Genomic DNA, 24,798 nt, shown 5'->3' on the forward strand with positions numbered 1-24,798 from the left:
TTAGCATTTTAAACAGATACATTTCCACACGCATGACAAAACGGAGCAGAACTGATTTACAAGAGAAACTGAGTTGCCTGAAGACATTGACATTCTTGCTGTCAATTATTAGCAGATATTAGCTGTTTTGTTAGCAGATATTATTGTTTGTTTTGTGTGTGTGTGTGTATATACGTATATGTGTGTGTGTGTGTGTGTGTATGTGTGTATATATATATATATATATATATATATATATATATATATATATATATATATATATATATATACACACACACACACACACACACACACACACACACACACACACACACACATATATATATATGTGTAGCCATACTTCTGTACGTACATATAAATATTTATTAATTCATTCATTTAGATGCATGTATGTATGTATGTATATGTTATATATATATATATATTAATATATTATTCTAAAATATATATTATATATATGTAGGCGTATATATATATATATATATATATATATATATATATATATATATATATATATGTATGTGTATATGTGTATATGTATGTGTGTGTGTGCATGTTTATGTGGTTTATGAGGACACAAATTTGTATAATGACACGGGTATGACAGAGGTATTACAATATGAAGGTGGTTTATGAGGACACTATATCCCCGTAATTCAAAAGGCTTAAAAAACATACTAAATGGTGTTTTTTTGAAAATCTAAAAATGCACAAAGTCTCCTGTGAGGGCTAAGTTTAGGTGTAGGGTTGGTGTAGGGCAATAGCACACACAGTTTGTTCAGTATAAAAACCATTACGCCTATGGAGAGTCCCCATAAACCACAAAAACCAACGTGTGTGTGTGTGTGTGTATGCATGTTTGTGTGTGTATATATATATATATTACATATATATATATACATATATATTAAATCATTTATTGTATTAAATTGTGTGTGTGTGTGTGTGTGTGTGTGTGTGTGTGTCTGTGTAATATATGACTAAGTATAGCATTTATGCTTACTATATTATTTATTACATTTAATAAATAATTTAGTAAATATATATTACTTATTAATTTAAATAATATTATTTAATAATAATTATAAAAATTAAATAATTCTAATTATTTAATAATAATAATGTTTTTATTATTATTAATTAATATTAATAATAAGAAGAAGAATAACAACTGACACCAGTATTGAGAGGTGACACCGAGTCGTTCAATCTATGGTGTGCTACACGGCACGTTAAACAACAACAACAACAACAACAAATTTGCTATCTGCTGACAGGTAAAGTATTTGTGCTCTTTGCCCTACACCGCCCCCTACCCCTCCATGATCTCTCTCTCTACAGCCATCTCATCCTTTTTGGTTTTGGCTTTTCTCTTTTTCTTGCGCATTCTTCTTCCCTACCCTGGTTTCGGTATTGCATGTTAGTACTGCTTGTCTTTGTCCATGTCCACATGTGGGCTAAGATGCAATAATTTAATCTCCCCCCCTGCACTCCCAATATTCCTCCTTTCTCCCTCAAGACCACCGCAGGAGGAAGATGGTTCCTTTAACACTGCAAATGTTCCTCGTACCCTCCCCCCATCCCTTCGCCAGCACCCTCTCTTCCTCTCAGAGTGGTGCATTGCTAAATACCCCCATCCCTTACTTTCCTTACCCTCCGCTTCCTGCGTATCCCTTCCCTCTTGTCTCTTATGCCCTCATGTCATCTGCTCTTTCTCTATCCATTTGTCCTCTTCATTTTGGCCCAGCGCCAGGGCGTGCATCTGCATTCAGAGACAAACGGAAGGTGTGGATGGTCCGCAGATCTCCTATTGTGTCAGCTCAACTTGAGTTGCTGAACGTGTTTGTGTATATTTGTAGGTTAAGCATGTCGGGGCGTTAATATGTATAGGGCTTCCTACCAAAATCTATTTCAAAGCAAATTCGACCCACGTTTAGTATTGGAAATCATTGCTTGTTTTGAGTAGCACTACAGACTTGTAAATGAGAATGTGTGCGACGAGAGAGAGGGAGCAAGTAGAGGTTAGCTGCACCTTATTTTCTTGCTAAACTCCTCCTGTCTCTGGGATACAATATTCATTTGCTATGAAGTGTGACTGTGTGAAGTAAGCTGCTCAACCTGTTGTACATCTGCTCTCTCTTGTGTATGTCTAAAATAGAGGAACACTTGCACATTGCAGAGCTGCAAAGAATTGTGGGTAATTACCAGGGGCGTAGGAACGATATGAAAAGTCGGGGGCACATTATAAAACCTTATCAGCCTGGATCATGAATATTAATATGGTGATATAAGGTGAAGCCAGTAACAACAGATTTGCTGAAAAGCAGATAAGTGGGCACCAGCCATTTAAGCCAATTGCATGTGCATTAGTTTAACAGTAAACAGTTGGCTTCTGTTTGGTCTTAAAATCGGCATGAAATCAAATTTCAGTTCTTAATTGTTATTGAATGGAAATGATGCAATTGTATTTGTTTAGGTTTTTTTTTTTTACCTAACGTTTAATCAAAATGCATCAATCTGGTTCTTCCTGTGAAATGACTTCTCAATTTTCACGCAGCAACCAAGAAAAAAAAGTGATTGCTGACCCAAAAAATGGAAGGCACGTGAAATTGTTTGTTACAGATGATTGCAAAATCTCATTCTTAACTATACACGTACATAGAGCACATCACATGGTAAACACAGAAGCTCAAACGTCCATGCATGATGCTCAAGAATCAATAAGTTTTGTTCAAATTTGTTCTAGTGTGCGACGCACATGTGACACACACGCTTCTGTGGTTGCCAGATATGATGCGCTGTATGTATGTGTTTATATTTGAATAAAATCCACAAATAGAAAAGGTCATAGTGCCAAACACTCGTCCAAAATTCCAGTATGCAAGTAAAATAAGGTGCGTAGATGCAAAAAATACAAAGATGAAAGAGATCCGCACTCATCCAGATTCAGCCCAAAAGGCTTATTTCATTTATTACTCAGAGATCACAAAAATATGTGCAAAAAGGCGCAAAAGTGCGGATCTCTTTCATCTTTGTATTTGAATAAAAGCCTAAATGCATGTTCATCATATACTGTATATTGATCGTATCCCTTCACAAGACTTGGATTAAACCACTTAATTCACATTAGGGCTGCCACTAACAACTATTTTTATTTCGATTAATCTATCGACTAATTTATCGATTGATCGATTAATCTAAACGATTAATTTCCCACACAAAAAAATCAACAGTTTTACTTAAGAATATTTTATTAAACCAAATGAAATCCAAATTTAAATTAATTGGAGATGCTTTTGATTATTAAAATTTAATGGAACCATTAAAATGGAATCCAGAAAATAATGAAAACCGAATTTGGTACAGATGAAACTGTAAAACTCAATTAATTAGACAGGCTTTTTGATTAATACAATTTAATTTAACCATTAAAACAGAGTATAGAAAAATGAAAATGGAAAAAAATTCATTTGGAAATAAAATGGATTTCATAGGGCCCAATAATTATAATTTTATTTTTGTGGTAATACTAATTTAAGTGAACAATAGCTTTAGAAATGGCTTAAAATACATATGATACCAGTTTCTGTGGAAATACTGTGAACTGAGCCGCTGTGAGACGCACGTATCTAACCTACACGCATGTAAATAATTAAACTGCATCGCATATAATTATTTAATTAAATCATAGCGTTTGTGAATTCGCAATTCTGCTTAATTATGATTTTTAAATGGGTTTAATATATCATGCAGCCTGGGAAAATAGTCTAATAATGTGTTTTATGCATTCTCGTCTGTGAAATGCGTCACTTCTGGTATTTTGCTGGTTAGTCGACGCGAGCAAAATGAAGTCGATGATTTTTAAAAATCGACTAGTCGACTAAAATCGACGAATCGCGACAGCCCTAATTCACATGGATCAATTTTAAGATGCCTTATGATCTTTTTGGATCTTCTAAGTTTTGGTTACTTGAACAGAAATCTCTCAGGTTACATTTAAAAATATCTTAGTGTTTCGAAGATTAGCCAAAGTCATACGGGTTTGAAATGACGAGGGTGAGTGAATGAGATCAGAATTTTAATTTCTGAGTGAACTATCCCTTTAAGTCCTATCCCTTTAAACGTCCTCATTTCCAGTGTCATGCTTATAACAGCCGTTGACACCATTGGATTTTTAGTGTCGCCTGCCAGTCCGTGCGTGCCGTAAAGAACAGACTGAGATCCACATGTAACTTTGGACGACTGATAACAGAACAGACAAACAGTGGGTTGATTCTGGCACAAGACATTGTCTGTTGTACTGATTTTGTGTGTGTGCGCACACATTATGACTACTATTAACAAGGCTACAGAGGTATACTGTACTGAGCTGAACAAGGGAGGAATGGTTCTTCATGGCATGTAATTTTGTCATTCCTTCAATCTCATGATAGACCCTCCTCTCCCCCCCCCCCACGTTCTTTCCTCCATCCCCCTCTCTCTCCATCTCCTCCGCTGTCCTCCATGCTACGCTAAATGCTCTATTTGTTTCTGCCCTCAGCACAGTCATAACTATTCAGAGCAGAAAAATGGCTGCACACACTAAAGAAACATACCCTGACACTTTTCAGTTAGCTGTCTCTCTCCTCCACACCTTCATATCTCACTCATCCCCTGTCTCTCGCTCTCATTGTACCAATATGGCACTCATGAAAGATGGAAAGAGGGGAACAAATTGTGACAGAGAAAGTCACTGCCTTGGGCACTCTCTGTCTTTATTTCTCTTACTCCATCTCTCGTTCTCTCTATCTCTGTCCCTTCCCTTTCTTTTTCCTAGGGAATTAGGTGAAAGGCCGATGGAAAGGCCGGGCAGTGCTTTCACAGGCCTGTCTACTCACATCCTATTACCAGCTGAACTGCTGCCCAGATTCAGCTTCTCAGCTGACCGCAGCTTTACTGTACCTCTAGCCTGACCTCTCATTTACAATGCGGCTCAGGCCGGCCACTCAGACCGCAGGGTGAATTTTTTCTTTTTTTTTTTTTTTTCTGTAACACTTTTGATTTGTAAAGGCATGACGATATTAACGTGACAATGAAATGGAAGTAGCACCAGATCTTTTTTTTTTGTTGTTTTGTGACTTACGTTTGAGTGTAACTTGGTTACTTGATTCTGTGCCTAGGTTGTTGATTAGATTTTGAGATGTTGGCGTTGCACTCTAACCTGAGCTTGCAGGACATATGTCATATTCCTACATATGTCACCAGAGAGAAGTTATGATATGCTGACTTTAAGACAAAATGTAATATCGTGGTTTTCTATTAATCTGATTATAAAGGCAAATGTAAGCATTTTAGTTTCTGACAAAGTACCACATTTACTACTGTAAAATAATAATCAGTAGATCAAAATGCACTGCAATTTAAGTCCAGAGTATTAATCAATGCTAGGGTATGCATGCAGTATACTTGATATAAATTTCATCATAAACCAGATTTTTCTAACTATACTCTGTATGCTCAGGTTGCACATGTACCCTGAATTATTTTTATTTACTTTTTGTATTTATTTATTTAGTGCATGTGTCAAGCTCCTGGGTTCATGCATGCTATCAAATAGAATATACTTTGAAAGGTTATGTGTTCAGCTGTATATATACATATAGGCCTATAAGTATATATGTTTGAGTCAAAACAATTATATTGTGGGCTTTACAGTACATTCAATGCAATCTATTAGTATGTGTGTTTCTTAGGAACTGAACCCATGTCCTTGGTGTTGCAAGCGCTGTGGTCTTCCAGTTGAGACACAGGAAATTAAAAAGCAATTGTATCATTTTAAGATTTGATCTTAGTTACAATATTAAGAAGCATTATGAATTAATGTAAAGTGTTTGTGAAAACATTTTTATGTAAATTGTACATTTATATAGAGATTGTTCATAAAACTATTAGTAAAAACTAAATGTGTAAATAGTTCACAAAACTTATTTTACATAATTTGTTGTATGAAATAGTCTGATGGTATTTTGGAAACTGGTTAAGATTTTTATAAGAGATGTGGTAAAAAAAACTAATCTTATCTTTTTTAAACCTGTTGTACTAACTCTCTCACAAACACACACACACGTTTGTTTTTGTGAAAAGTGGGAACATCCCATATATGGTTTTTATACTGTACAAACCCCCCCACCCCCCAAATCACTCTGTATGATTTATAAATGTTTTGAAAAGTGGGGACATGGGGCAATGTCCTGAAAAGTCACCTTCACATTGTAATACCCTTGTCATACCTGTCATTATACAAATGTATGTCCTCATTTGTCACAAAAACGCTCATACACACACAATTTGGTTTTTATGTTTTATGGGGACTCTCCATTTTCAAAAAACTTAAATAATTTATAAGCTTGTTTCCTCATGGGACCAAAAAATGACAATTTTTGTGGGGACATTTTGTCCCCATAACATAGGTTATACATGAACCACACACAGTTACTACTGTATAAACTACTGACTGACTGTATTCTGTTCTTTGTGTAGTGTGTCTGGGCTCTTGGGTCTGCTGTATTGAGGTATTACAGACAAACAGAACAGCCCACTTATAACAACCCAGAAAACTCTCTGTTCAAAAGAAGCACCAGCAGTCCTAAGAGAGACACGAGGAGAAGAGGAAGGGGGAGGGAAGCAGAGATTAATAAATGACTTTTCTTTATTAAATGTGAAAGGGGGTTTTGAGCCCCTCTCTAATTATTTCTGCTCAGTTTGGAGCCCAAACTGGGGAATTTCAGCCAGGCCCATTAAATCTACCTGATTACCGTCTCTCATCAGCTGTGCCATTAGGATTTACACACTGAGTGTGTGAGGGGCATAGTTAAACTTCTTAAAACCAAATCCTTCATTCCTCATGTAGCTATGCATGCCCGGAATAGCTCAACTAAAAATGAAAACTCTCTCATTGTTTTCTCACCCTCATGTTTTTCCAGACCTGTATGACTATGTCTTTCTTCAGTGGAACACAAAAGGTGAAATTCTGGACAATATTCTGGCCACTCTTTTTAGTATATTTAAAGTCGATTCCCAAGAAAGCAACATGATAGCATCATAAAAGTGATTTATAACAGTGGATGTCAACCTTTTTTGACTTGAAGGTCATTTTTATCATACTTTTATTGTGCTTTTGCATCCTTTTTGAGGCTCAAAATCTCCAATCTCCATTAATTCTAATTGAAAATTGTACAACGGAAAATAGCAACCAAATTTCTCTTAGGTTCCATAGACAAAAGTAAGTCATACAGGCCTGTAACGAAATGAGGGAGAGTAAATGATGACAGAATTTAAATTTTTTTGGTGAAGGATATAGGTTTCTGTTTCTTAAAACCCAGAAGATTTGAGAAGTCCATCATGTGTGAAGGTTTCGGAGCACATGCTGAGTCTTGCTCAGGGACGCTGCTCTTCCCAGGTGTCTGGAGTGAAGATTATCTGCTGTGTCAGGGGCACCAAGACAGTAAAGGACAAAGCCAATAAGATAAACCTCTCTCTCTTTATTACTTTCTTTCCTCCACTTTCTGTCATTCCAGCACAGACTTGCTTTTACCTCCATCTGTCTCGCTCGCCTCTCGGCATCTGCTTCATTTGCGTCTTTGCACATTCCCACCCATTTCAGATCCTCCCTTCTTCCTCTCTCACTCTGTTGACCTGTTCCTCGCTCTCTTTTGGGTAGGGGACAGCTGTCACTGCTACAAGGCTGGGGGTTTCGGTGGGGGGTTTGTTGCTATGGCAATGCCAGGCCTTGTGCCGGCATGGGGAGCAGCTCGTGCCGCGTCTTAGCAGGATAATCCATTGTAACCCCGCAGAGGGGATTCCGACACACATACGCGTCTGTGCACACACTCCCTGCAGGGCGGCTGGGGAAGTAGAAGTGAAAGAATTAGCATCTGTTACTGCTTGTGCTCAGGTCAGCTCCGCTGAGGCATGGGGAAAAAAACTACCGGGCCTCATGTAAAAAAAAAAAAACATGGTGGGTTCAAACCCACCACATACACGAGAAACGGTAAACGGTGCGGTATGATCAGTCTTACTGTTCCTCTCAAGTTCTTAAACTGTCTTATGAGTCATGCCACAATGATTGTATATACAAGATGAACAGCAACACAATATTGCCATTCTGATAAGAAAATTCTGGATTTTCTTAAATGGGTTACTCACTTCTGGCAAGATGGGGTAATAAGAGTTCACTGTCTATACAGTAGAAGGGACACATTTTTATTTTAAATTGATGCTACATGACATATGCTGACAAATAAATGAGGATATCTGGGTGCAGGTAACACAAAAAAAGTACACATTGTTCATTGTTCAACACATTGTCTGAAAATTAGCCTGAAGCCTGAGCTTCCAAGTTGAGGGAATATTACTTAAAGGAAATCTGCCATCGTTTATTTACCATCATGTCACTCCAAAACCTGAAGTATGTTTTATTTTTATTTTTTTTTCCCCTCTCCATAGAGTGAATGTCAGTTGGGTTCAGCGTTATTTTGGACTCCATTGACTTTCATTGTATGCACAAAAAACAGCTAAAACATTCTTCAAAATGTGTTTTTCACAGAAAATGAAAATCATACAGGTTTGAAATGGCATGAGGGTAAGTAAATTATGAGAATTTAAATTTTGGGGTAAATTGCCCTTTAAAGAAGTAATTTTTTAACTGACGTTATGGATATAATAATAATAATATATTTGACAGTCAGTTTTTATTGGTCATAATTAAGTTGTAATTGTGACTGTTGACTGTGCAATTTAGTTTTGTGTACTGTTGATGAAGAGCATCCGTAAAGCTTGGCAGAAACTACCAATTAAGCTTTTTTATGAGGCGACAGTCTCATAAAAACATTCCCATCATTCTCTGTACTAGATAATAGATGCATACCTAATGTGCATCTTTTGATACTCTTTTTGTTAAAAACAATTCCTCCTTATCTTTTAAATGAAAAAGAATGAAAGAAATGTGAAATATCCAAAGTGTCCATTTTATTCTGACCGAAGCTACTTTGTGACTTCCGAACATCTGTAGAAATTTCCAGAAAAACTCCTGCCGTGTTTCTGCTCAGATAAATCCAGCTCTTCGATAAAGAACAAGTGCCTGAACAGTATGAACTCTAGAGTGGTTTTACCAAGCAGAAAGTTTTTAGAAAGTATTTGTGAGTTTTAGCCTCCACACTGTGGTCATATCACTATAACATCCATAATATATACACTCTTAATTGCACTTCTTTCTAATATACTGGTATGCTGGTATGCTTATGCATGCATATTCAGTAAATTATTTGGAAAAACAGACATTCTTATGCGTGAATATATACATGCATAAGTGTGCGCGGGTGTAAAGAGCTCTGTTCTTTGTCTGAGTGTGTGCGAGAAACAGTGTATTATTTGTTTGTGGCAAATGGAATCCAAGTCACGCCATGTGTAGTCTCATGGTCTCATAAATTGACCGTTGAGTGAGACATTTGTGTATTTGTTTGTGATTGCATTTTGATTTGTTAAAATACAGTGACACTTTGGACACTTAAATGCCTGGACATCATAGCATTAGATCTTTACACTTTTTTAAATACTTTTTTTACATGCATTAAAAGAAAAACATGGTTTTCAGTTTTCTGTGCTTGAGCCTGTGCATATCTGTGTGCATTTTACCATGTGTGTTGAAGCATGTGCATGGTGTGAGTTTTGGCATGCTCATGCATGCACATGTGTGTGTGCGTGTGCATGTGTGAAGGCCCACATGGTTAAGTAGTATTTTTAGCTCTATGATTCATGCTTTAGTTGTTCTGATGTTGTAGAATTGAGCTGATTGAATGGTGAACTAGATTTCCGTGTGGTTCACTGTCCCCTACGCACTGCAGGAGCTACAGGCTATGCTGCGTACATGACATAGTTTAATTTAATTTATTGGCCCATTGCTGCATTAAAGAAACAATTCTCTTAATGCCATGCTTTATCAGTAACGTTTATTTAAATCAATGTTCTCAGACCGGACTACAATGAAAACATTGATTTATACTGGCTCCTGTAAAATATGAAATTGCTGTTATTTTTGCTGTAGATTAAATCATATTGATTAAAATGTTTGTGCATAATCCTGAGAAGAATCAGTGTTTAGGCCAAGTAAAGTTTGATGTGTGGTTCATTTTAATAAGTTATTACAAACAGTGTGGAGAAGTGCATATTTCTTTGATTTGATGAGATTGATGAGGTTTGCTGTTTTGAGTGGCCAATTAGCTGTTCTAATGCCAACGGAGAACTGAAAAACCTACAAATTGAATATATTTAATATCAGTTTGAAAACTTAGCATGCAGCTCACTCCTAACTGAATACAATGTTGTAAGGGAATTATTTAAAACGCTTTACATAGACATGAAACTGCACAGCCTGTGCGCCACAAAAAAGTAATGCAACACTGGGAAAAACTGTATAATTTCATTTGAAACCATTTTCACTCAGAAATTGTTAGTAAATTTTGCAAATACTAACAGTACTAAGAAATGGCAAGCAATATGTTGAATTACACGTAAAAATGTGTTTTTTAATGTTTTTTTGAAATTCATAGTCCAATAGTCTTTGTTGTATTGACAACTTTGAAAAATCGTATTTTATAGTTGGAGAGGTCACATTTACCTTTGTACTGTAAAATCCTGCAGGCTAAACACAGGTGCATGTGAGGCATTGGATTTTGCTTCAGACTCAAGTTTGTTAAACTTTGAACACACAAATTCACTGTTGACTGATATAAAGCTACTTAATTTGGAAGTGAGCCCTTGAGTAATTAGTTCTTCGTGCATCCTTACACTATTGATAATTGACCACCTGTGTATGCAACGTTTTGCTAATTTGCCTGCACTTTAACTTACAAGTGATTTCATTAGTTTGAAGTTAGCATGTTGCTAACAAGTAGCACAAATAACAAGTAAAACAGTACATTCTTAACTAGACTGAACCAATATTGAATAAATTGCATCTTTATAAGCAAGATTTCACACAACTCGATCTTGGGGAATTTACAGTTTGGTGTGATATTGTTGCTTTTGCCTTGACCTGTGATTCCTTAAAATGCAGTCAAAATACAGTCTTGGTAGGCAGCTCACTTAATTTTGGAACGTAGCCATAGTGTGTGTGTATTGATGAAAACTGGATGTCTCAAAGCGAGGGAGTAATGGTTATGTGCGTTCGTGGTTTTGTATACAGTGTGTTAAGGAAGTATTTTATGAGTTTGTTGGCAGCTGGTGGCTGATGCAGCACTCTGCTCTTCCCGCCTGCCCTATGCCCCCACACCCCAGGGGAATCATGGGTAAAGCATTGATTGACTGTCTGTGGACCATCCTCACAACCTGACAGCAACTAAACGAGCCTGGTTTCAATCAGCATGTTTGTGTGAGTGCCCTTGTGCCTGTTAGACCCTTGCCCTCTTAAACACACACACTCCAGTGTTGTCCTGTCCCCAGTGCGCTAAATGCCCCAATGAATCACTGTGACATTCAGAGCAGCTGGACCGCACTGTCAGCTCTCTCTCTTTCACTTCCAGTATCCAAGCTCCTGTTTTTTTTTTTTTAGAAGAGCAGAGAGGAGATGATGGGTGGTGCAAGCAGACAGGGTGGGTCTCTATTGTGCAGAAGTGAGAGAAAGAGGTCGAAATCGAGGGATGGGGGTGGAAGAAGGAGTGAATTTCCCTCCTTTGCACTAGCTGTACTTTAGATATATAAAAATATATGTAAACTAAATATTATATATACAAAATGTATATACAAATATTATCAGTGAATATGTGTATATTTATGTATTTGTGTGCATCTGTATGTGTATATTATATAAGTGCATGTATATAAATATTATAATGTCTGCAATGTTCCTAATATATAATTTTATCATATAATATTAATTATATTATATATATGGTTTTATTATATATTATTCATTATATTATGTTTTATATAAATAATATATAATACAAAATGTGTGTATAATTCTATCAATTATGTAAATTAGAATATTAATAGATAGATAGATAGATAGATAGATAGATAGATAGATAGACTATGAATACAGAATTTGTGTGTGTATATACTCATGTATTTAAGGTAATTATTAATTCTAAATTTTTGTCTTCTAGCAAATGAGGAACATTGCAAGCAATTTATCATGCACATTCTATTAAAAATTATAATTATATTTAATGTATGGTGTATTTATAAATATCTTAAGTGCTGAGTGCTATGCTTTGCTGTTGGACAGTTTTCACCATGAAAATCTCAAAAGTTGCACAGGTGTGTGATTTGTCATTGATGCAACCCATCGACTGGTGCTGGTCTGAAGAGATGAGGGACGAGGAGGGAGAATCTGTAAGAAATGTGTTTGGTTGGTATGCAGTGAAGGAGATTCTGATAGACTGGAGTGGGGGGAGTTGACTGACGGGCTCAGGCTTATCGGAGGAGCACACTAATTGGAGGTCATCCGCATGAATTAAAAAAACAGTCAATTACTGCGCAAGAAAAGAGCCGATCATCTCTCATTCCCTCCTGCTTGCTGCCACCCTGTTTAGATGCCTTGTGCATATGTGTGGGGGGTTCAAATAGTACACCGTCTATCCTCTCAGCCAATCAGTGCACGGACAGCACCCCTTGATGAAATGTTTGTGTTATTGTGACTCCTCACAGGCCCTGCTGTGTAGACCGGATCATTACGCCTGATTGGTCGTCACTGAGATTCTGAGACAGGAAGCACAGCGGTGCTATCGACTGTTATGCCTGCACCCCTCTGTGTGTCACATGCAAACACACACACCTGCTAGAGTAATTGCGGCAATAAACATAGCGACAATCACTCGGCCCACTGTTTTGTTTCCTCAGAGATGTGGATTTTTTTACAGTTAACATTGAATAGAAGTAGAATGAGTTTTTAAAACATTACATGATATATATAACATGTTTTAAACTCACCCTGAACTATTGTATTTGTAGGATGGATAGAATTTGAGTCTAAAAGCAGGATGGATGGATGGAGGAAGTTCAGACACAGTCGGCTTGTCTGTATGGCTTTTACTCTGGATGATTAAAAGGGGAAGTCTCTCCACAGGAGTGAACTGGACCGGGGCCAGTTGAGTGACATGAGCCAGGGCTAATCATATTTCACGCTTGTCACGCGGTTAAGAGGTTTTATTGGCTGTCATTATTCGCATCGAATGAGAAAGGAGAGCTTCCTGCCACCCGCTTCTAGGGATTCATATTGTGTTAAAGAGGTTATCAAACTCCCTTCTACTGGCGTTGCTATGAAGCACAAGGGTCTTTGTGCATGTTGTCTGAGCTGAGCTGAATATTACACTACTATGATAAAGCAGCTTCCATCAGTCCAGTTATCTGAGAGATTAATTCTGTGTGGACACACAGCTAATGCTGCAAAGTGACCCTTTCCAATTGACTTTTTTCAATTTGAGCAATATTTTAACCTATATTCATGCTTTTCTACTTATCAGGTTTTTAACATCTGGTCTACTGATGTCAAAATTTGGTGGGTTTCTGTAGAAAGTAATTTATTATATTGTTTGCATACATTACTAAACTCATTTTCATGTTATGAATGATCAAAACATAAGCATAATGCATAAATAGAAATATATAATATTATTTATTACATTTTTAGTAGTAATATTATTCATATTTATCAGCGTATAAACTACCGTTTGGGGTCAATAAAGACGCATGTATAGACATCTATAATGTTACAAAAAATGTCTATTTCAAATAAATGCTGTTCTTATGAAATTACTATTCATCAAAGATCCTGAAAAAAAAGATGTTTTCCGCAATTAAGCAGCACAGCTGTTTTCAACATTGATTATAAAAATAAATTTGTTCTTGAGCATCAAATCAGCAAATTAGAATGATTTCTGAAGGATTATGGGACAGTAAAGACTGGAATAATTATGCTGAAAATTCAGCTTTGCATCACAGGAATAAATTACATGTGACAGTATATTAAAATAGGAACAGTTATTTTACATTGTAATAATATTTCACAATTTTCAAAAACGGATTATATGAGATCATATGAGACTTTATAAAAAATATATATCATATACGTACTTAAAAATTCTTTAAAATATCTCAATTCACTCGCCGTTGACAAGTGGCAGAAAGTGAATATTGGAGCCTGTGTGCACATGTCAGGAAGATCGTACCTTAGTGCCAGTGTAACTACCAACCATTTGCAAGCTAGTCGAAACATACCCGAGAGAAACGCAGCGGCAGCCTCGGCCCAGTATCTGCACATCAAAAGCCTGACTGCTGCAGCCGTTTCCTGAGCAGAGGCAAGCAAATAGTGTATTCAGCACATCACGGTGCATAAGAGACACATCCACCGCAGCTCCCGCGCGCACACTCGCACATTTTATGGACATTACACTGGGAGCTCTCTCATCTGTCATTCAAACACCTTTCCTGAAAGTGAAGGAGGGAATGGCAAGAAAAACTATGAGAGTGTGTGTGCGAACGCTTTAGAGCTTTTTAGCAGAGCTGGCAGGCATTAGTCCGGCCTTCCTCTCCCTGCATGATTACTCTTTATACTCCAATAAATATGCGGCTGTCTCTGCTACGCTCATCCCTACACACATTCGATGTCTCTTTTTCTACCTCTCTTTCACTCGTGGGCTTATTCTTCCATACCTCTTTCTTTCTGCCCCTCTCCCGTTCCGTAACACCCAGCTTTCTTTTATTTGCCTCCCTCTCACATCATCTCATCCAGTGTCCTCCACTGATAATTTCACCATCCCCCATCCTCCTCTCCCTTCCTCCATCGATGTTCAGTGCCCCTGACTCTGACCTGCTTACCGCTGCCCTCGTCCCCTAACTCACTCCGCATCACCCCTTCCCTCTTTCCATCCAATCTCCATCCCTCCTTCTCCAACTGGCCTGTGCCCTCTCCTCTTCATCCAATCCATCCTGTCCTCTCTTTTTCTTCCCTCTGTCTCTGTTTTTCTCTGTACACGCACGTCGTTTTTCTTTTGTCTGTTTTTTTCTGTTTCTTATTTTCACAGTTCTTTATATCTAGATTTGCCGTATTAGTTTGCTGAGGTGTGTCTGATTGTATGTGCAAGATTATTTTTTGGTCAGTCAGTCATGTGTTTTATTATTACTTGTAAATTCAAATGAAATGAAAATGTATTATAGCTTATATTTATATTAAATGCAGTTAATTGAACTTAGCACTGAGCATTGAGATTGTTGACCCACTTAAGTACATATTTATGTAATTTCATAAGTACTTCTGTTGTCTTTGAAATAAGAGTGCCCAAATGTACTGACAAGCATTTATAGTCAAATGTACTTTCATGTCATTTCTATTGCAAATTGCACTGTGAACCATGAATAGAAAATATTTGTAATTGCGCATTTTTTATAATCAAGTTGCAATTTAGTACATTTAAAATATATTAACTGAATATTAATATATATGAATATTATATGAACATATCGAATAGCACACTACAATTAAAATTATTCTGAAGTACATAAGGATAAATATACTTTTAAAATAAATCTTATAACTTGCCATTATTACAAAATGCACTTGTGTATTAAGAAAGTCATGAATGTTTGCTCTCTTTAAGTACACTTAAGTAGCCTTTTATTTTATATTATCTGAAAGCACTGTTTTTAAAAAATATACTTGATTTAAAGTGCACTACAAATACACGTTCAATACAGTTAAGCACGCTTATGGCAATATAATGCATATATTGAAAAAATATGAATAGCAACAAATGAGATGCACCATGTCATTTCTGAATTGTACTTGTATATCTGGGTATTGAAGTACAGGGTTGTATGTTTCTGTGTGTCTGAGTTTGTGTGGTGCTTTATTCAGCTCTGCTGTGGTAAAGAGCTCTTCATAAACTAATTTCCATACATCCAGCTCTTCGAACTGTACAGTACCGAACACCACATACGTCAATGTAAAATACTTTCTTCTGCTTCATTATTACTATAAGTAAACTATTCATTGCTTCATTGCCCTAAGCACTGTTGCTCTGTGGCACCAAAACTTATAGCAGCTCAACTATGCTTTGGGGCATAATTGCCTGCTTTTCTGACCAATAATCTGGGAATGTTTGGGAAATTGTCATTATGTTTTAGAGCTAGAATTGACATGCTGCACCTTTAAGAATAATCAAACTGCATGTTGTTGGAACAGAACTGTGTTTTGTCTGTTGTAAAACAAATTTTTCGCTGTGTGATGTGTGTTTTAGATGATTCATCTTCTGAAAGTGGGAGCGGCAATGGGATTCGCACACTGACTCCTCCCTCGGTAGGTGCAGCTGGAGTGAGTGACAGTACAGGGACAGGACCCGGATCGGGCGCGTACACTGAGGTTAACGGCAACGGAAACGGTACCGCAGCACCACTCGACTTCAGCACGACTTCCTCGTCTTCATCCTCAGAGGACCAGCAACCAGTCAACCTCAGCGACAGACTGAGTCAGGCCCTGCCTAGTGCTGCTGCCATGCTGGCGACCTTTAACCCTGAGCATGCAGAGGAGCTGCGCAGAAAATACCCCAAATCCTCAGAGCTACGCCTTGACCGAGATATCAGGGACTATAATAACAAGGTACATATAATCATTTAGGCCCATAAAAATACTGAATGCTACTTACAGTTGTCACAATACCAAAATTTCAGTAGTCAATGCAAGTATCAATAATGGAAATGAAGTAAGGAAATGAAGTACCTGACTTTATAACATACTTGTTTGCTAATCTTGCTACTGGTAATGCCTATAGGTAGATTTTTCCTTCAGCCTTGTACACAACAGATTCATTTGTTTTGAGCGTACAATGCGAGTTGAACACACAGATGCAAAGGCTCTCAAACCTCATTCATTCAGTTAGCTAGCGTGGCACAGGAGCGTTTTTCATTCAGACAGATGCAGAGAGCTTTGAACAATATGCCGAGAAAGGCTCCAGTCTGAATGGAAACTTTCATTTCATTCCTCTTTTCCATGGTCAGCCTCTGTTGCTTCCCATCTCCTTTTTAATTGTATTGTCTTTGTGAAAAGAAGAGCGCAAAACTATCTTTCAAATGAACAGATTCACGATCGCAAATGCAGCCCAAGACTCTCGGTACCGAGAATGTCTGAATAACACAGGTAGACCTTGAAGAGGTGGTTTTCATTAGCTGAAGCGCCGTCGGTGGCCATGAATGGCCTTATTGGTAGACTTCATTTTTTGTTACATCTTTCAGTCCCTGTCCTCCTTTGAAAGTATTTTCTGATTGTCAATAAGCTCTTACAGACAGAAGGCTTACCTTGGTTTCTTTGTGTGTTTTTGCAGTCTCCTCAATACAGTTCAGGCAGCTATGATTCAATAAAGATGGAGATATGCCCTGAAGATCTGACTGTTGGTCGGCCTCAGGCAGCTGACGATGACGACGATGACCATGATGACCACGACGATAGCGATAAGATCAATGATGTGGAAGGAGTGGATCCAGAGAGGTTGAAGGCTTTTAATGTGAGTATAAGGACATTCAACTCGTGATTTTCTACTTGATAAAAAGTGTTATAAAGCATGTGGTCAAACTAGAATTCCTCACTGCATGTTTTATCATACTTCGGTGAAGTAATTAATTTCACTCTCTGTTTCTAGATGTTTGTGCGTCTCTTTGTGGATGAGAACCTGGACCGTATGGTGCCAATCTCTAAACAGCCTAAAGAGAAGATCCAGGCCATTATTGAGTCCTGCAGCCGCCAGTTCCCAGAGTTCCAGGAACGCGCTCGCAAGCGCATTCGTACCTACCTCAAATCCTGCCGCCGCATGAAGAAGAACGGCATGGAGGTACACACTGACACATTGAGCTGCTTCTGCTTTTTGTAATGGTTAGATGACTTATATTGCCCTCTGGTGGTCAACAGAATACAGATACTGAGAAGTACAGGTTTGTTGTTGAAGGCAAACATTCTAAATTAATATCGATAATATCTCATTAATACCGTTGCCATTTTAATTAAATTGACCATGCTCCAAAATTAAAATGACTGTAAATTACATTGTAAAGGGTAAAGCTGAAATTCAGAGAAGGTAGATATGCAGATGAATATTTTTCATATTAGACACATTTCTGTAAATTAAGTAAAAAAATGTCAAAACTATTAACAGTGTTTCTATATAAGACAAAATGTCCAACAAGTACTGTATTTTTTTACTTTTTAAAAAATATACATTTTTCCTATTTCTTTTATATTTTTTTATAACTACTTTATTTAGCAAGGACAGAGTAAATTGATTAAACGTGACAGTAAAGACATTTATAATTTTACAAAAGATTTCTGTTTCATTGCTCTTTCTTCCGATTTATTAAAGAATCCTGAAAAAAATATATTAGAGTTTCCACAAACATATGAAGCACCACAACTGCCTTCAACATTCATAACAATTATAAATGTTTCTTAAACATCAAATCAGCATATTAGAATGATTTCTGAAGGATCATGTAACACTGAAGACTGGAGTAATGATGCTTAAAATTCAGGAATAAATTACATTTTAAAATATATAAAACAATTATATTATTTGTTTGTAATATTTGATAATATTACTGTTTTTGATTGAATAAATGGAGCCTTAGTGAGCACAAGAGACTTCTTTCAAAAACATAAAAAAAAATTTGAATGGTAGTGTATAATATTACATATAAAATGAGATTCTGAGAAATTAAGTGTTCTTTCACCATAACCCATAAAATTAGTCCATAATAGTTCATATATTAAATGTACTTTGTGTGTATTAGCAGACTCGACCCACGCCACCCCACCTGACCTCAGCCATGGCTGAGAACATTCTAGCAGCCGCCTGTGAGAGTGAATCACGCAAAGCTGCCAAAAGAATGCGCATGGATGTCTACCAGGCACACGTAAGTAGCGTTGTATCAGTGTATGTGATGCTTGTGAAACGGTCTTGGTGTATCTGTTTATTTTCAAACCAAGTTAGCCTGATATATATTCATCTCTCTCTCTCAGGATGAGCCGCTATCTCTGGATAAGGCGGTCTCTCGTGAGCCGGTCTCGCTGGCCCACTCTGCATACTCCCTTGCTGCCACAGCCTACTCCCAGGATCAGCTATACATTAATGGAGGCCTCAACTACAGTTATCGTGGTTATGGCGGACTGTGTGCCAGCATGCAACACCCCGTGTCACTGACAACAGCTACCGCCCAGACAAACGGTGAGAGTGGAAGCTAGCAGCATCCTAACTGAAGTTGGAACTTGATGCTAACTCCCACAATTGCCTTATCTGTGAAAGGATACAGGATACAAGCAAAGTTGCCTTAAAATGTGATTTACAAAGTAAATTACAACATATAAGGGTAGGATGCATTAAAAAGCGGTTCTCAAACAGAGGGCCAAGGGATAAAGGATTAGTTCACTTTCATATTAAAATTTCCTTATAATTTACTCACCCCCATGTGATCCAAGATATGTATTTCTTTTAAAAAAAAAATAATATGAAAGTGAACTAATCCTTTAAAATGAGTTAAGTTATTCTTATCAATGCAATTAATAATATTATTTTTAATATATTGAAACATTCTAACATTCTAAAACTTTCATATAATTAAAATAAAAAAACATACTAATGCTAAAAAAACCATACAATCAGAATATAAACTGAAATCATATTGCTTTCTTCCCCTTTATAATTACTGTTTTTTTTAAAGAACTTACTATTTACATACTGAATTTTGGTTAATTAATTTAAATATATTGACATTCCCGGTTTCTATTAATAACATCATGCAATTAATAAATGATATATGTGAAGTTCTGTTAATATTATATTATGGAGAGGGTTGTTAAATATTGTGTTGTACAGCGGGGGCCTTCGAGTCAAAACCACTCCTTTTAAAATAATGTCTAAGTAGACAGCTAACTAGGTTTTTGACAGATCTACTGGGGCTGGGTAATAACGAAGATTTCACTATTCTGTTTTATTCAATTTAATGTGGACATATTTCATATACAGGAAACCTTTAAACTTGGTGAACTACAAACAAATGAATTTTAAAATGTAACAACTGGGCCCAAACTATGCAGTGCAATTGCTATATATTTAATGTATATATAATCAATAAATCCAATAACTGCTGAAGTAAACTTAAATTACATTTCTCATGTAAAACTGTTTATTTTTTATGTTTAAAGTTATTATAAAATCTTTTTGAATTCATTAAGGACTGACTGGGTCATTTGTTCATGAATCAGGCTGCACTGCATGTTTCTGAGTCACTAAAAAGAACTGGTTTAAAAGAGTAATTTTCTGAAGGATTGGATTACACTGGTCATGCTGCATGTGATTGCGTGCAGCCCACAAGAGTCTGCCATTATTTTCTGGTACACACTTATTTGTAACTGACTTCATTCCTATGGCACTGTTGATTGGAGTAGAGTAAAAGAGTAATTTGGGTTTTTAAGAACTTTTATCCTCTCCCAAAATCTACCATGTCTGTGTTCTTAGTTGTTTTTACGTCTGTAATTATATTTTTGTCCTCTCCATTCAGGGCCTACCGATCTCAGTATGAAGTCTCTGGCCTCAAATTCATCCTCGTCAAGCTCCAGTAGTCTCGGCAGGAATGGAGGAGGAGGCGGGGCTTCAGCTCAGCTCAGCCATACAGAAGTGGTGGCAGTGCGTCAGCTGATCGCGGGATACCGTGAATCTGCGGCCTTCCTGCTGCGATCGGCAGATGAGCTGGAGAACCTCATACTACAACAGAACTGAACCGATTCTCAACACTCTCTGTCTAAACACATACCCTCGTCCCTCACATGATCCTCATCAGAGGTTTACCGGTCGCTGAGGAAAACCATCTGGCTCTTAAAGATGTTAGAAGAGAGAGAAAACACACAGCTTCATCAAGCTTTGGCTTTCATATCATTTCGACGAGAATGGCCGAGAGATGGAGATGAATCTCTGAAGGATGCTGCGGTGCAGAAGCGGACTGTTCGATGCGTCCTCCACATACTGCTCCCGCTTTTCATGCCTTCTCCACAGCCTCCCTCTATTTAACCGCCATTCGTTCCCTGCTGAGAGCCATCGATTTCTGATTTTCTTTATTTTTAGCTACTTCAAAGGAGGAATTACGGCACGTCAATCCTCCAGACGGCACTAACTAAATGAAGACACTTTTCATTTGGAGGTGTAATGGAAAGAAAGCAGATAAGCAAGAAGAAAACTAATAGACCTTTGTATTTGCTGTAAATAAGCACTCGCTGTGTCCTGAAGCACTTTTCCATTCGTTCTGACCTCTGAATCGTTAATTTATGCATATAGATATGCAGGTGGAAGCTCACCTGGAAATACCTCAGCCTGTCTGTCCTGCTCTCTCTCTCCCAGCGTTCCCCTCTCTGTGTGTGGGAGAAGAAAATTATCACCTGTCCGTCCTCGACTTCACAGTCCACTGATTTGGGCATCGAAAGCAGAGAGTGGGAGTGAATTTGTTTCTGTAATTGAACTGCGGATTTTCTTTTCCACCTCCTCCAAATGTGTTGTACTGTATATATTCCGATCCATTTCAAGGTATTGATGGCAAAAAAAACACTGGACTTGTTTTGGGAATGGACCTTTCCCGATGCATTTAAACACTTCGGTCTCACAGATGCCAACTCTCTTTGTTTCCTCTGTACGGTCACCCTCTGTTCTCCTCTTCTCTATGTGTCCTTCCATTCTCCTGTACGTCTTCTCTTCTCCTCCACCTTATTATTCTGCTTTGGTCGGAGAGGAAGGATCTGGAATGGAAGCTTGTTAGTCTTTTATCTGTTGACTTTTCTTAATGGCCATTAATCCACTCTGCTGCTATGGACTCCAACGTAACGCCACAGACCTGAAACCTCAAGCCTCCCAAACACAACCAGAGCACCTCAAGGCGAAAAAAAAACAAGGCAAAAAAAAAGACCGAAATGGGAGCCAAATCCAAAAGAAAGATTAAAAAAAGAAAAAAACTGCCGTTTTGCATTCTGGTCGAGAGTGTTTGATTTAATACTGAGGGCTGCTTGTGTTTGCTTTTGTTTGATTTGTTCTAAAAGCGCAGTGTGTGCTTAATTCTCAAGATCAACTGGGATCAAATCGTCTTTGGCACAAGAGCTTGGCGCGCACACATACACGAACACGCGTACGACACGAACAGACACGCTAAAGGGTCTTTAGTGAACTGAATATTTAACAGGAGAGGTTTAAAAATGTGTAGTTAGTGAGGTAGATTTGTTTAGGGACTGACTGACTGACAGTAATGTCACTGTAATTTGCTCCATTTGCACACAGAGGCAGCGCTAATCTGTGATTGAGGAGCTCGGAGGCTCCGTGTTGCACTGCTAGTGGGGGATGGAGAAAGAATATTGCAATGCAGAAGATAATCAAACGCATTTCTGGCCCTAAAGGAGACAGACTAATACAGAGAGGCTACCATGACCCCTGCTGAGGAGCCTTCAGAATCATTACATTCATAACCAGGACCTACTTTTGATTGAAAGCCATGCTGATGTGTGAGTGTGACAAGACACTACACTGCCCTCTTAAGACAAATTTGTGTGCAATTTTGACACCCCCGCTCAAAACGCAACAGTGGATGTAGAAGTAATGATTTCTTGATATGTTATATTTATGGTAGGCCTTCACAGTCCAGCCTCCTACTTTGTTATTGGGTTGTTGATTAGACTTGCTATAGACGTGAAGACATATGCAAAATGAACAGCGTGAGGCCTCTGATCACTAAAGGCTCCTTGACCTCTCTCATCTGTAACTGTCTTGGCTATTTCTTTTATTTCAAGAGAGAACTTTCAGTAATAAGGAAATAAGGGGAGATATATCAATATTTAATAATATTTAAACTTAAAAATTGTTTAAATATTCTTACATATTTAAAAATGTTATATTTCCTAAGTTTAACACCAAAACCTTAATGTATCCTTAAATTAAATTTTTGGTTATTACAAATTCAGTCATTTAAAATTGCAATTATGTGTAGTTTACAGTAAAAAATACTGTATGTATAACAAATATATATATATTTTTTTTATTCAATTGACAAATTAGAAGTACAAACCACTGAGATGTTTAAATACTTTATAATTTCAGTATAGCAGAATACGTTTTTTCTTTTTATTTGCATTATGCTAATTAAAATTGAGGATAAGTATGCTTAAGGCATACAACAAAAAATAACTATAATAGTTTTCCCAAAATACAATTTCTGATTTTTTTCTTGTGATTTCTGAAGTGAAATTTGACCTAGACGTGTTTCTGACAAATTTGACCTGCACTTTCATTGTGCTTGATTTGAAAAGCAAGTCCTCTCCTTATTTTCTATGATGTTACCATTTCTGTTCATCTCTCTCTGTCTCACCTGCTTTTCTTTTCCACATTGTCCTCAGTAGACACAGATGTTGAGAGGTCAGGTAACAGAGAATTCTAGCTGCTGTCTCGGTCATCTGTCTTTCTCTCGTTGAGGTCTGATATGGGTCCCACCGCCGTCGAACGCTGCTGATTATACGCCAACCTCACATGCTACTGAGCTCTTCTATGGATTTCTAAAACCGTACAATGGAGATGGAACTGTAAACCGCATCTGTGTGGAAAGAAGCAAAGCGTTCATCTGTTCGTAAGGTGTTTCTTCTCTCCAGTTCACTCAAGGACAGCTACTGAAAAACAAACTGTAAAACAAGGCAAGCGACAATCTTGAAAAAGGTGTAACTAGTTCACAGTTTTGTTTCCATGCTCTGTGCTCCGTGTGCGGTCGTACAGCGCAGTGTGTCCCGGGAGAGTGAGGGGTATTTTAGCCATTATCAGAGCATCTCTCACTCTCGGATCCGAGTTCTCACGCTAGCCGCTGAGGACGCCTTGTGGCCCACTGTCGAAAACCTTTTTATCTGATTCCTATTTTTATTATAATTATCTCGATTACTATTATTTTGTAATTTTTTTGTATCGCAAGTGGTCTTTTCAGAACTGTTTTGTACCGACATCACATGTGAAGTTTGTCCTGTATGCCTATAACATTCCAAACAAGGATGTCAACATGCCAAGCAGCCAGCCAAACCACGGTCACATCGGATTGCAGATACACACACCGAGGGCAAAATCAATCCCACGCCACACGGGCTTTAAAGTGTTAGTTATGTCAAGAGCCTAATGCCTGATTCCCCCAAAGAACTGTTATCTCAGTACTGTATGACCGAGATGTTTGGGAAACTATGTTTTCTGATTAGTTATGCGCCGTGCCTTTAAAGGGGCTTAACCGAACTGATTGTCATATATATTTTATATATATATATATATATATATAATATATATGTCCCTTTATTGTATTAGAAACCCCTTCAGCTCTCCATATCTGCTGTCATATGGTACCTAAGAGCCCCTTCAAGGTGTCTTTTTTTGTTCAATCAGCACCGCAATCTACTGTGATATTAACAGGCCAACTGTCATGAAGACATCACACACAAACACATTGACGGTCCTATACGGGTTCAGGCTTTGCATTCAGGTGTGACGCTGGTTATGGCTGCTGCTAAACTACACAACTTAAGAAAAATGCTCTGGTTTGATCAGATGTATAGCTCTGGAAAAAAAAAAAAAAAAAAGAGATGAAAAAAGAAAAAAACAACTTGACTTTTATTTTTCTACCACAGTGGTGTACAGCTGCATCCAAGTTCATGTGGTTCCCTGTTTTAGTCTGTTCTCTTTTCTAATTTGTTGGTGCTTTGGACCTTTACCATCCCGTCTCTGT

General features: G+C 37.5%; 1 protein-coding gene across 3 annotated transcripts in view; it reads left to right on the top strand.

Annotated features, from left to right (window-relative positions):
• LOC306859926 (nucleolar protein 4-like) overlaps positions 1–21,988 on the top strand; it is a gene marked incomplete at its 5' end in the record, with an annotated part of 102,576 nt that extends 80,588 nt beyond the window's left edge. For all 3 annotated transcript variants that reach the window (XM_079401341.1, XM_079401343.1, XM_079401342.1), the window contains 6 exons: positions 16,275–16,633; positions 17,355–17,534; positions 17,670–17,858; positions 18,814–18,933; positions 19,040–19,244; positions 20,578–21,988. In XM_079401341.1, coding sequence (XP_079257467.1) covers positions 16,275–16,633; positions 17,355–17,534; positions 17,670–17,858; positions 18,814–18,933; positions 19,040–19,244; positions 20,578–20,795 — 1,271 coding nt within the window. In that variant the 3' untranslated portion in view covers positions 20,796–21,988. The remainder of the gene's footprint in view (positions 1–16,274; positions 16,634–17,354; positions 17,535–17,669; positions 17,859–18,813; positions 18,934–19,039; positions 19,245–20,577) is intronic.
• Between the last annotated feature and the right edge of the window lie 2,810 nt (positions 21,989–24,798).

Source organism: Barbus barbus, assembly GCF_936440315.1.
Source record: "Barbus barbus genome assembly, chromosome: 40".
NCBI classification, from domain to species: Eukaryota; Metazoa; Chordata; class Actinopteri; order Cypriniformes; family Cyprinidae; genus Barbus; species Barbus barbus.